This window comes from Hipposideros armiger, unplaced genomic scaffold, assembly GCF_001890085.2.
Source record: "Hipposideros armiger isolate ML-2016 unplaced genomic scaffold, ASM189008v1 scaffold_560, whole genome shotgun sequence".
Taxonomy (NCBI): domain Eukaryota; kingdom Metazoa; phylum Chordata; class Mammalia; order Chiroptera; family Hipposideridae; genus Hipposideros; species Hipposideros armiger.
Window position 1 is genome coordinate 948759 of NW_017731910.1, and position 14602 is coordinate 963360.

Here is a 14602-nt window from a genome sequence, read left to right on the forward strand (position 1 = left end):
CGACCCACAGGTTGAGAACCGCTGCTCTAAGATGTCATCTGTTACACAGGGTACATATCCTAAGAAACCTTCCACTGTAAAGCATACATCAAGATACATGACTATTTGTACCGCTCAGAAAGGAGGGCTGTTGGAGTGGACACTGCAGTTGACTCTGCTCTCTTGTGTTGTGGGGACACCGTGAGCTTCCCAGAAACAGATCTCTGCTCCAGGGGTGGGGGCCCAAGGCAGTGAGAGCGAGGCATTTCCCAGAGACAGTGATTGGCTCAGTTATTGGTAAGCGTGCTGCAGGCTTTCGTTTATTTCATATATTTGATCCCATTTTTCTTCACTCCTCATTATTCTTACCTCTAGAATTTTTCTGCTTTTTTGATAGAGACATTTATTTAAAAAGATTCATCTGTTAAGATAATTCTTTGGATAATTTCTCAAAGATGAGCATTTTATTTCTCTAAGAATTTTGATGAATGATCACATTGGTTGAAGGAAGGCCATATGACCCAAATTAGCCCAACACAAATTTAAGGGAAGGGTGCCTGTTTGGTGGCTGAGGTACCGGTGTGCACGCTCTTTCCCTGGGTGGGAAACCAGGGAGCTTGTAGCGCCAGTTGCTGCTGGCAGCCATCCTAGGGCTATGAGGGAACAAACCTTAGGACGAAGCCAATGCTGAGGACGGAAAGCCTCTCACAACCACACAAAGGGAGCCTGGGTCCTTTGTGACATTTTTGAGCCAATGGATCAATCAACCCTGATGTCTAGCCTTCCTCTTTATTATTTAGGCCACTTTAAGTTGAATTTTCTGTTATCTCCAGCTGAAAGCAACTGAATGGATGTAGCAATGCCATATGTTTATTTAAAACTATGAGAAAGAAAAATAGTAGTCGAGTCTACATACTCCTTGTACTTGGGAGGCGTCAGATGCAAGTCTTGTAGAAAGTGCACCGGTACTGTTTTTATGATCATCAAACCAGCTCATGTCCTACGGCACAAAAATATACCTTTAAATTAGTTCAAAATTAAAGCAAGCGAAGAAAATCAGATGAAACCTCCCAAACCTCAATGCTGAGGAAAGAGCCCCACTTAACTTGGGTACTGGAGTTTAGGGGAGCCCTCACGTGCAGCATAGAGCCGTGATCCCAGCCCTGAGCACACACCCTTGAGATCCATCAGGATCCAAGCCCGGACACTGCTCTGCTGTGACAGGGACAGCACCACCGATGCAGTGGGGTAGGACTGGTCCAGATGGCAGCTGTGCTCCCTGCCAGATTGGCCTGAGGTGGTGGGTGCATGTGGGCTTTCCATCACTCAATCCTCATGGCGAGGACTACGGACACTGCCTCCCTGATCCGGGCGCTGCCTCCCTGATACTGTGGTCTCTCATAAGGGTGCTGGAGCTGTGCGGGATGTGGCTCTTTCTTGTAAATTCCAGGCGTGAGAAAATCAGCCCTGGTTTCTCACCATGTTTTTGTTTTGTTTAAATAAAAATTAAAAGAGTGTATCTTATATATGATTTTAATTATAAGCTACTCATCCACAGCATCTTTTAGTTTCATATAAAATATTTTTCCCTACAGGGGCCGGCCGAGTGGCATGTTGGCTAAGAGCTGGCTTGGGACGCCAGCTCTGAGCAGCAGGGCCCCGGTTCGGATCCCACATGAGGGCCAGTGACACTGCCCTCTACAGCTAAGATGCTGAACAACAGCTCAACCTGGAGCTGGGCTGCTGTGAGTCACCGGCGACAGTGTAGACTGCAGCCCCTGCTGCAGTGGGTTGCCATGGGCTACTGTGTGTAGCCAGCAGCCAGCGTGAGCGGCCAGCAGCCAGCGTGAACGGCCAGCAGCCAGCGTGAACGGCCAGCAGCCAGAGTGAACGGCCAGCCAGCCAGTGTGAGCGGCCATCCAGAAGCCGGCGACTGATCTGCCTCGCCCGGGAAGAGCACAATGATGGTGCCAACTTGGGCCAGTGAAGCAACGTCCTCCACAACTAGACTGAAGAACAAAAGGACAGCAATTCCCCAATAAAAATCTTTAAAAAAAAATAATAAATATTTTTCCCTACATTGCAACAGTTTAAAAGATACTGGAAAAAGGTTTCGAAACTCAGATATGCTAAAATATGATACCTGCTACGTGCCCTTTTATGAACAGGAATATAATCCATTCCTGTCGAGTGGATGAGTAATATTCTGGCTCTCTAGGAAGCCTTTTCTGCAAAAGGAGAGTATTCGTGTTTGCCTATTTTCCCACATGTCCTACACAAGACTGTGAACTTCCCAAGAGGGCAGACAATGCATTTGCTAGTTCCAGCTACCAGCACACTGTCTGGGTCATAGTAGGTAATAACTAGTGAATTAACAAGTGAATTAATGTGAAAACAGAACTCAACCAAGACAGAAGCAAAACTCCATTACCACCATTTGGGAAAACCTATCATTAGTATGGTCCATTGTGGTACATGAACACTACCTGTTCCTCTGTTTAAAGGTGTCCTGGAGTCTCAAATGACTCACCAGGGCCTGCATGGATCCCAAAGAAAAGAAACGGGTTCTTGAAATGATAGTGTCCACATAGAGACAGTCACAAAATGAGCCCAACCGCTACCTAAATGAAGTCTACTCCCATGGAAACCCTGAGAGATCTCTGCATATTGAAGGGCCAGGACAATTGGCAGGGCCCCGAACAGTCCTTGCATGAACACCCTGGGGTGGAGGAGGCGGAATGCCATGAACTACAGCACACCAACAGGGAGAGGAAGAGGCTTAAAATGAAAGAAATCTGAACAGAAGGCATTCATTTTCTAGTGCACACACCTACCTGTCTTAGCATTGCTTTGAAAGCCATTGACCGAAGCCTTGTGGTGAGGATCTCGCCAGCTTTCCCAAATGTAAAGCCCTGGGTGAGAAAAAAAGCTCTTGTCCTTTTTGAACATCACTAGTATTCTGACACAAGTGGGTATAGTCACATTTATTTTTACATTACAATAAAACCTTGGATTGCGAGTGCCTTGGTTTGCGAGTGTTCTGCAAGACGAGCAAACATTTCTAATACATTTTAACATGAGCAATGTCTTGCAATACGAATAGTTTGTTTCCAGAACGAATTATGCTCGCAAACCAAGCTATTACTGTACTTATATATTAATCAACTATTCAAGTCTGTGACCAAATACTAATTAAAAGCCCCCACTTGAACTTCATGCACTGCTAAATCATTAGTATATATCAAATCATAAAACCAAAAACCTTAAAAGTGTCCAGTTCGGCCTCTGAACTACTCTAAATAGGTTTCCTTTTCAAAACTTTCATTTATTTCAACTTAATTTTTTTAAAAAGCCCTGTGCCAATTGTGTTTGCAATTCATTTTACTCTAAGATTTGGAAACTCCATGAGGTCTTGATTAATTGATAATTAATCAAGCCACATTAATAAAGTTTAATTAATACATAATTAATCTATATTCTCTAATTGAATCTAGACTTGATGAGAAGACCAAATCATAGGTACCTACCTGAAGGAAGAACGTAAAAAAAGAAACAATTCCCAGACCTAAAAACAGCAATGCGATCATGTTGCACTTGTGCTGCTTCACCTCATCGTCCCCTGGTCCAAAAATCTACAAAAGAGCATTTGAAACACCCACGTGGATTACAGAACCCTTGTTTATTCCTCCCATAAATAGTGACTTGAGCATCACATTTTAAAAACTAGGCTTTGAAATATGTGGGTTTCTTTTTATTGTGGCAAAATACGCTTACCATAAAATTTAGCATTTTAACCATTTTTAAGGATACAAGTCAGTGGCATCATTTTCACTTACAGTGTTGGGCAACCTTCGCCACTACCTGTCTCCAGAACTTTTTCATCATCCCAAACAAAACTCTGTACCTGCTAAACAGTGACTCACCATTACCCCCTCCCCAGCCTTCTAGGAACCAACATTCTACTTTCTGTCTGGATTTCAGGACTATGTGGTTATGAACACGGGTTGAAACACTGCACGTGGACTGCTTGTGGTTGCACATTTTGGAGTTTGTCCCTCTTCGTCTGCACTCACTATTCCCTCTGCCTGAACTCCTCCCTGCGCCCAGCCCCAGTCCCAGCTTCTGTCCAGAGAGGGCTCTCCTGACCAATCTACGTGACACAACACCCCCATCTCCAGCCTCCCCATTGCCAGGTCCTGCTTTTAAAACACTTGTTACCACCTTGATACATTATGCATTTTGTTTTGTTTTGCTTTGCATGTCGTGTGTCCATCTCAATAGAATGTACAGGATTTGGTTTATTTTGTTTGAGAGCAGAACTTGGTTTATTTTGTTTCCGGCTATATATCTCCAGTGCCTAGAGCAGTGTTTGGCACACAAGAGATACTCAAAAATATAGATACAGTCCACATAGCTCTTGAATTGCAAAAGAGCCAAAGATTGCTTTAGTTTTTAATTTAGAAACATATTGGAGGGTCCTTTCTAATTTATTTTTTGGTTTTAGGTCTTAAATTGTAGACCAGTGTCCAATGTCACAAGCAATAATAAACTCTTAACATGATGGGGAAAAATTCATCTTTAACAAGAAAACCTCTCCAATAATGTTAGAGGTTGACTAAGGTTATACAATATAAATGCTGGGTTTTATGGAGCCTTAAATATTCTGACAACTTCCTATAAATATCCCAATGAATTTAACAATTGGATAATATGAGTTTTCTTTCTTAGTCTCAGGTTCTCCAAGCCTTGGGAGGATTACTAAAATGATACGGTGGCTATCACGTTTGGAATACTTACTATGAGGCACTCTTAGAGGCTTTCCAAATAGTTCTCTATATAATCTCTTTTCATCCTCAGTCATCCTATGCAGTGGTTTTATTTTATAGATGAAGAAACTGAGGTACAGAGAGGGACAGCATCTTGCCCACGTTTGCACAGCTATTAAGTAGTGAGGCCGGTCTGTGCCCAGAGCCCAGCCTCGTCAATGCTGAACTCCTGCCTCCTCCACCCTCTCCCAGCCTCCCATTGAGACGTGCATCTTGTGTCCACAGATGGGCTGGAGATCACTGCCTCACACCAGTTTCACCCAGATGAAGAGAGCTCATGAGAATTCCTCCATTGATTTTACAGTTTACAATTTGCATCATAACTTGGAATGGTTCAAAAGGCTACTTTCTCTTTTGCCTCACCGTTTCCCTCTAAAGGGAATTAAAAGTGTTGGCTTAGTTGAATTTTGAGGTTGCTTTACTTCCAGATGGACCCAGTGGTGAGATTGGCATGAGAACTAATTTAATGATGAAGTGACTAATTCAAGCAGTTAAGTGATCTTTCCAAACTTACCGCTATCATCTCTGAGAATATGACTGAAAATGCTGGCTGAAGTGCCCCGTTGGCAATGGCACATACTGTTCCCACCACGAAGTAGGGCCATTCTGTTTTATTCAGTTTTAAGACCTTCAGAAAAGACACTGGTGGCACATTTTCATCCTGGAATGTATCAGGACAGACTGTGAGAACACAACAGTTACCAGAGTAGAAACTAGACATGGCATCACCCTCAAGGAGCTTGCAAATTAGGTGCAGAGAATGACCAGTCTGCAGCAACCTTCATTCTAGAGAGGAGGACAGTATATTATAAAATGTCAACAATGTTCATTGATTACGTAGCATAAGCTGAGGATGATTGTTCACCCAAGAAGCAATCTTCATGGCCTCAGCAGTGAGCAAAAGCAGGGTCTGGGCACAAAATGCCCTGGAATTTAAGTCCCAACACAACGCAGGGATGATGTTGGGTTTCAAATGAGAGAAAACCTGTGCATAGATAGATAAATGTCCTTACAAATGTAGGAAACCATTACGGACCTGAACCTAAGAACATGGGCCTGGTCTCCTCACCCCCAGAACCCTGCCCAGTGCTGCCTTTTCTGTGACATGTTCAACTCACAAAACCAAATTATGCCCCTTTTCTCTTATCATTATTCCCTGTGATGACTTTTCTCATCTCATAACTTAGCTTGTTTGCTTTTTTAAACTCTTTTGTTTGTTTACATGTCCTTTTCTAATATGTGAGCTTTTTAAAGGTGAAAACTACATCTTCATATCCCTAGAAACTAGTCCACTGCCTGGCACATATCAGATTCTCAGATGTTGAACTCAATGTCTGGTCAAGCGTGAAGGACTCGGGTCACGTAACGGAGACTATTCTGACTGTAGAGGTACTTTAACATTGAACTGGACACAAAAGCTGCCTATGCAGCCATTTAAGTAGGTCATGTTTGTGTCTCTAGGAAATGGAGAACGTAGGAGTAGTTTCTACTCAGCCCTCTTTTTTCAAACCACCAATTTTCTCTGTATTTTGGTGGGCTTTTTTCTCCCTAGTTAACATTATCCTCAAGTCCTGGTCTCCAGCCTGATAAATGAGCCCCTTTCTCTGGTTGCTATTCAATTCACACAAACAGGTCTTCCCAGGTCCCTCTAATTAGACTTAATTTCTCCCTTTCCTTGGGTGCACTGTTTATCCCACTACCATGGTACTTAGGACAATCTTATTGATTGTGGCCTTTTCTGCCTCCCCCTCTTTTCTGTGCATTTCTCCAAGAGAAGTGCATGTCAAAAATATCAGACTCTAAAGATTTAGCAGCATAACTCTCAAGATAGATGAGGAATTGAAAACCAGATCCTTCCATGGCCAAAACGGGGGAAACTGTTTATCTTACTTGTGATAATTCAGCTCTATAATACTACAATTGCTATTCTTCTTTCTATGAATATACCAAGACTGAAACCGTTAAGAGAGTCCTTGTAATTTCTGCAGTAAATAATGTTATGGTCAGAGAAAACCAGATTCAATGAACTCTCAATAAGATTAGTTTCTTAAGGCCAATACAAGAGTAAAAATAAACTCAGCCTTTATCAATAAATACCATCGAAATGTATTCTCAGACCATTTCTTGAAATAAGAAAATATCTTTTTTAGGAATGGAATCCCTCTCCATTATAAAAGTTTCTGCTAACTTGAATTAATAATATCCCAAGTCTACAGGTAATAAATGTTACAGAGTACACAATTTTCCTATTTCTGGCCATTCTCTCCTTTTTCTTAGCAAGAGAACTCCAATCTAATTCAGAGTGGCAATGCACACAAGCAAAAAGATTCAATTTTGTACCCTCCCTTATAGCTAGGTATGGCCATGCAATTAAGTCACTGTCAATGACACATAAGTAAAAGTATTGTGTGGAACTTCTAGAAAATCTCTTTGTTTCTTCCTGCTGCTTGGAACGCGGATGTGATGGCTGGAGCTTCAGGAGCTATTTCACATCATTGAAGATGGAAGTGACATGCCAGGATGGGGAAGATAAAGATGAAAGGAGCCTGAACCTTTGTTCACTATGGAGCCACCATTGTAGCCCTGTGTTTCTCACCTATAACATTTTTTTATTTGAAAAATAAATAAAAACTCTTAATTTGCTTAAACTGGTGTTATTCTGGGTTTCCTAGTATAGGTGATCAAATGTAATCCTACCTGATAGAGTATGCAAATATCAGGGCCTCTTTAGACTGGCCTTACAGGCATACCTCGTTTTATTGTACTTTGCTTTATTGCACTTAACAGATGTTGCTTTTTTTTTATTTTTTTTTTTACAAATTGAAGGCAAGACCCTCTACCTCTAAAAAGATTACAAGTTGCAGTGGTCTGGAACCAAACCTGCAATTTCTCCGAGGTACACCTGTATTTATCTCTGGATCTCAAAGGTGAATGGAACATCTAATTTTAATTTTAAGCATCCAACACAGAGACTAAGTTTTTAGATTTTTTTCTATTGGAAATCCATTTTAAATTAGAATTGATTTTATTAATTCATTGCCAAATACATTTAAAGTCTGAAATTTCCTTTTTTTCTAGAAGAGTAGCTCATAGGAAACATTTGTGCTTGCAATGTACTTGCAATGCTAAGAATTTCAACAGCAAAACTATAAAACTATAAAACAACTTACAAGTTCATCGGTTTCCACATCAAGGCCATTCTGATACCTTCGTGAATTCCTAAGGCTTTTAAGAGTAGAATTCCTAAATATGCGAGATTTCCAGCCATTTGGGGCCATACCAGTGGCAGCTTTTTCATCATTTAGTTCAGCTTCAAATTCTTCTGACTGGATCTGGTTTCCTGATGTCTGAAAGAACGCAATGTTAAATTGTGTGTGTGTGTGTCCAGATCTGTGAAACCTCTAAGTTTAGAACCATGAAGCCATTTTCAATATAACATGTGTCAAGACTTTTAGATTCCATAACAGCGTCTTAATCAAAGTTAGCTGGAAAACTGTGAAGAAGTATATCAACACATGGAAGTTAAAAAGGTTAAAAAGGACAGAAAGGTTAAATTAAATTTCAACAATATGAAAATTAGAGTATAAAAGTAATTTCTAAAATCTAAAAGGCAATTTTTCACCATCCAGCAGGTATGTAGAAATTTCCTCAATATGTAAGAATACAGAGAACCAGGCATGGCCACCAGGAGAGGGAAGAAGACTAAAAACAGCATTACCAAGGGTTCACTTTTAAACCTACAAACAAGGTCACTCCCCCACAGGAGGCAATTAAACGGCTTTCCTTGATTGGCTGAGTGTAATCATCTTTTTTTCTCCTTCTGGTCCTGCTTAATAATCCTACCTCGCCCCAGGTAACCCAACCTGCAAGCTCAGCTCATTGCCATCCTTGGGATCAATTCTCTTCTTAAAGAGGAAGGGTAATTGAAGGACCTCGATCTAGCTTAATGCCAAGTGAGAGAATGTCAAGCCAATCTTGCTAGAGAGTCTAACTTTGAGTCTGGTTCCCTGTTTGCTTCCTCCATGTCTGAGTACCTATCTTAATGGTTTGTCCAGGAACTCAGCCTTTGTAGTGCTGTCTTGTTCTTGCTTTTCCCCTTCAGGTCCAAAGTTGCTCAAGTGAGTAAGTACAATAAAATGTCTCGTTCAATAAGACAAACCAATAATTATAAATATCACCTGTTTTAGGAATTAAGAGTGAATAATTGTTTTTTTTTAAAGAAAAACAAATTACAGGCATGCCTCGTTTCATCGCACATCGCTTTATCATGCTTTACAGATGGTGCGTCTTTCACAAACTGAAGGCTAGACTCTCCACTAGCAAAAAAATTACCACTCACTTCATTGCGATATTCACTTGATTGCTGTCATCTGGAACCGAACCTGCAATATCTCTGAGGTATGCCTGTATTCACTTCCTAGAGCCATGAATCTTGCTATTGGTTTTATTAGGATCATCTAGGAAGCATTTTTAAAATCACATAGAACCTTCCCTAAGCACTAAAGATTCTGGCGTTGCCCTCTTTCTCCTACCACTCTGATCCTCCCTAATCTTATGGTGGAAAAAACCTGTTTGAACATGTTCGTCGGGCAATTAAGAATCTCCATCCTAAGGAGTAAGTTCAAAAGGTTTTGAGCATTTTCCTCCTGCCTTGCCTTTCTCTCTTTCAGGATTCTTTCACTGGTTCTGAATTAAAGTCTCAAATGCATCCTTTCAGGCATCTTCCTGAATACTGCTTATTCCTCGGTATGGCGTGAGCTGCATGACATTTTAATAATGTGAAGAATCCTGTGCTGAGTACCAAATGGCAGACACGCTTCCTGAGAAGTGGCTACCTGCATGGTGACAAGCTTGAAGTACAGCCCTTCCTTCTTCATCAGTTCACTGTGGCTTCCTTGCTCCACGATGACTCCATCCTCAAACCCGGCAATGACATCTGCATTTCGGATTGTAGATAATCGGTGTGCGATCACAATGGTGGTCCTGCCTTCTCTGGCCTAAAGGGGAACGGGAGAACATGTGGGGCCGCGGGTTTACAAGGCTGACGCACTGTCAGATAACATGTGCAATTAAGCCCTTGGATGGACATGTTTGCGATTGATGAGACAGTAGCTTACCCTCCCCCTGTAATTAGGGCACAAAGGCATCATTCCTCCATGAAAGGTGAGACTCAAGTGCTGGACCAGACAGGAGGTTAGTCCCTTCAATGTGAGGATGGATAACTCTGGGAGCCTAAATAGTGTCAGTCTTTACTCAAGAAACACAAGAAAAGGTCTGACTCTTCTCAAGTGTTTCCATGCTTGTCTGGGGAGCCCTAGTTCTGAGTTACATGGCATACCAGAGACTTTAGCAAAAATGTGTTACAGGAGTTGTTGCCACATAAGCCTTCTCCAGAGCACTTCTGTAGGGTTTCTTTTTCTTTTCATTTTTAAAAATTTTTATTGGGTAACAGTGTGTTTTTTCCAGGACCCATCAGCTCCCAAGTCGTTGTCCTTCAGTCCAGTCGTGGAGGGCGCAGCTCAGCTCCAAGAACACTTGCCATTTTCAATCTAGTTGCAGGGTGCGCAGCCCACCATCCCATGCGGGACTCGAACCGGCAACCTTGTTGTTCAGAGCACGCACTCTAACCAACTGAGCCACCCAGCCACCCCTGTAGGGTTTCTTTTGAAGTGCCTGATTTTAGCTATAATTCTGATGGACTGCATGCAGGCAGTTTAGGTGAAAATGTGCCTTGGAATCTGCATGGTTCAAAATATGGTACAAATACCATTTAAATCAAAATCTCTGGAGTGGGGCCAGTAACTTTGATTTTTAATAAGTTCCCCAGGTGATTTTTTTTATGCATGCTAAATTCTACAAATAACCCCTCTAAGTAGTTCATTAAACTCACATGTTGGCTTGGTGGGTTTATGAATGGGCATTTAAATCCTGGAAAATGCTCATCAAATTATTTGTATTACATAATTAATAATGGTTACTCTTTTTGATACTTAACTCTATTAGGCTAATAGCTTCTTAAGACCACTCCTACTCAGAGGCAATAAAACCTCATCATTAAGATGGTTATTAGAGCATAGCCTAATTCACTTAAGTAGTTAAACATATAAACTAAAAATGAGAGGCTAGATTCATAATTGCCAAAAAGTGGGAACAACCCAAATGTTCATCAGTTGATGAAAGGATAAAGAAAATGTGATAGATCCATACAATGGAACATTATACCATAAAAAGGAATGGTATTCTGATGCATGTTTCAACATGGATGACCTTGAAAATATTATGCTAAGTGAAAAAAGCCAGTCACGAAAGACCATGCATTATATGATTCCATTTATATGAAATGTCCAGAATAGGCAAATCCATAGAGACAGAAAACAGGTTAGTGGTTGCCAAGGGCAACGGTAAGTGCAGAATGGGGAGTGACTGCTAATGGGTACAAGGCTTCCTTTGGGAATGATGAAAATATTCTGCAACTACATGTGTGGTGTCGGTTGCAAAATCTTGTGAATACACTAAAAACCAATAAAGGCATTTTAAAAGGGTGAACTTTATGGTATATGAATTATATCTCAATTAAAAAAAGAGCAGTCATTAAAATTCTGAAAAAGTTAATGAGAGGGGGCTATCTCCACCATATATTAAAACATAAAAAGCTACAGCAATTAAAACAGTAAAATCCCGGGGAAGCTATCACGTGAACAGACAATTTGATCCACAGAACAAAATAGAGAATCCAGAAATGGAAATAAAACATTTAAGATTTAGTATATGATAAATATGGCATTATCTACCAATAGGGAAAGATGGACTATATAAATAAATGGTATTGAGGTAATCGTGCAGCCACATGCAAAAAAATAATGTGGTTTTTCTACTTTATTCCTTACTCTAAAATAACTAGAGTCAACCGTGTTTAAATAAACATAAAAGAGCTGAACCACAAAAACAGGGACGAGAGCACAGCTCTATTGGCAACATTTGAGACTATTTCTTGATTTTTAGTGTATAGGCCCCAAAGAAGCATTCATAAATATTTACCAATGTGGAAGGGGCATGGCTTAGTCCACGCATGATAAGGTATAAGGGAAAAAGTTTGATCAATCTAATTCTATTCATGAGATAAATAGTGATGAGTAAATTGCTAACAGTGGCTACATTATCATTATGATAATAACAGGTTGGTGCTATGTCAACACAAACAAAACCCAAAACACCCCAAAACCAGAAGAATTAGAATCAGACTCGTGAGTGACTGACTGGTGCACAGGAAAACCAAAGTATACATTTGTAAACTTAAAAGTTAGCAACTATCACCCTTGACCAAGAAATTTTGGCCAGGGAAGAGATTTGACACAAAGAGATACATTTCAGATCTCTCCGACACCCTAATGATGATGACAAGACACTGATGAATAAATATCATTCAAGGACACCAACCATTAAGAAATTTGGACCTTGTACTAGATGTGCAGGGATGAAAGGCAGGCTCAAACAGAGGGAGTACTAACCCAGTAGCCTTCTGGAACTTCTGGGGGGGGGGGAAAGGGCACAAAATGAAACCTCCTGGAATCCTCTCATAAAATCACCATGGAGGCTATCTTTTGGTTCTTTTCTTCCCCGCTCCTGTATGGTAACACTATGAGTAGGAGAATGCATATAGGTATAAAACTTCGTGGTTATTGACTTTCTTTAAAAAATCAAAATATCAAATCTGCTTTTGTAGTCAAGATTTTATATCGAAAAACCTATTATTGATTTTGACAAATAGTTGCTATCTATTGAGTCAAAAGTTGATATCATTATTATTTATTTTATTTTATTTATTTTTTTTTTCAGCTGAGCCCTCCTGCCACCTGTTGGCAGCTCAGCGGCTGCTCAGCTCGGGCTGGACTCGAACCGCTGTTGCTCAGAACTCACACTCTTGAGCGAGCTCTTAACCAACTGAGCCACTCGGCCGGCCCCTAAAAGTTGATATCATTATTATTATTATATTTTTTACTATAGACATGTATTATCTCAATGAGCTGGACCCTAGTAATATTTAGTTAGGCTCTACTATGCATGAGGCACTGGATTAAGTGTTACAGGGACACAAATATGAACCATTATTAATTTTGCCTCTTAGGGTGTTTATTCCTTTCAGGAGAGAAAAGGCATATAAATAAATAGCTAACTACAATAAGTTGGTGCCACACGAGAGGTACTGATAAATGTATAGAGAATCCACAAAAGGAAAATATTACTCTTCCATGATAGGTAATCAGGGAGGGATAACAATAGATATACTAGTGGTATGTTCTTATGCTCTTCAGAGGAAAGATAATGACAAAAGTCAACTTTTCATTGTTAGAAGAATGTTGGTTTATAACTTAGAATGACTGGCCAATTGACAGAACTAGAATCAGTGTGGGGAGTGCAGTAATGAAGGATTTCTCTTTCAAAGATGGTTTATTGTCTGCAAAATATATCAATGTAACTACCCTGCAAAGTACAAAGTTAATTAAGTGGATTATAAACTATTCATAGCAACTATGGTGGACTATAAACATGGCTACAAATACCATGCAGCTACTCCCATCCACAGAGGGAGAATATTTCTCTACCTCCTCCAATTTGGGCAGGCCATGTGATTTATTTTGATCATAAAACAATGTGAAGAAATTGACACTTGCATAGTTTCTGGAGCCTAGGCTTCGAGAGGCCTTACAGTTTATGCATTTGCCACCTTTGAATGCTTCCTTGCCCGGATGGCTCAGTGGACAGAGCACACGCTCTTAACAGCAAGGTTGCCAGTTCAACTCCCGCATGAAAAAAAAAAAAATCCTGGCGTGAATGCTACCTTAAAACCACAGTGAAAAGAAGCTTGTCTAGTCTATTGGAGGATGAGAAGCCTCATGGAGGAGAACCCAGCTCCTTCAGGCAACAGCGATCACCAACTGCCAGGCACATGAGTGAGGCCATCTTGAAGGTTCCAGCTCAGCTAACTCAGAGCTAAAAGTAACTGCCTGAGTGATACTAGGCAAAACCAACAGAGGAACCACACCAGCCAAACCACTAAGTTCTGGCTTAAAAAAACTGATATGGAAATTGGTAGTTCGACTGGGATACTACTATAACAAAAACCTAAAATATGTGGCATTGGCTTTGGGGTTGAGATCTGAGTGGTAGTCAGTGGCTGAAGGGAAGTGATGATATTATTACTGGTGACTGAAAGAAACGTAAAGAAATTACTAGTGGAGCTTGGAAAGAAGGTGACCTGTGTTATGTAACCTTGGAATAATTGGGAAAAAATATTTCCTTCAGCAACTTGGAAAAAAATTATATTTTATCTAATGAACTTGTACATTTAGCTAAGGAGATTCCAGAGATCTCTAAACAGAATGTTGAAAGTGCCAATTGGATTCCGCTGGCTGTATATGATAAGGTATGGGAAGAGAATGATGATTCAATTCACTTTTTTCAAGGTGCATTTAAGGGCAACATAGAAGACCCTGTACTTGCTAGGTTGGAAAATGAACTGTTAGTCATCCAGTGAAATGGGGCCAAAGATCAAACCAGGGTTTGGGCATAAGATTTTTTTTGGATAAAATCTCTGAAAGACTTAAAGCAGAATCTAGTAGACAGTCTCAGCTACATAAAAGGGCTTCTAAGACCCTTGAGTAAGGGTTTTCTCACAGCAGTTTCACATGCAGCCCAAAGTAGAGAGAGGCTTGTCTTAAAAAACACTATGGATGTAGCTTTGGGGGCTTAAGTGAACCACCATCAGATTCTAAGCAAACAAATTCTTTTTTTTTTTT

At 40.5% G+C, this 14602-nt stretch overlaps 1 protein-coding gene across 2 annotated transcripts in view; it reads right to left on the reverse strand.

Moving 5' to 3' along the window:
• ABCB4 (ATP binding cassette subfamily B member 4) overlaps positions 1-14602 on the reverse strand; it is a 55058-nt gene that overhangs the window by 9045 nt on the left and 31411 nt on the right. For both annotated transcript variants that reach the window (XM_019623719.1, XM_019623720.1), the window contains 6 exons: positions 9641-9802; positions 7976-8152; positions 5320-5466; positions 3507-3611; positions 2814-2891; positions 896-979 (listed from right to left, as the gene is read on the reverse strand). In XM_019623719.1, coding sequence (XP_019479264.1) covers positions 896-979; positions 2814-2891; positions 3507-3611; positions 5320-5466; positions 7976-8152; positions 9641-9802 — 753 coding nt within the window. The remainder of the gene's footprint in view (positions 1-895; positions 980-2813; positions 2892-3506; positions 3612-5319; positions 5467-7975; positions 8153-9640; positions 9803-14602) is intronic.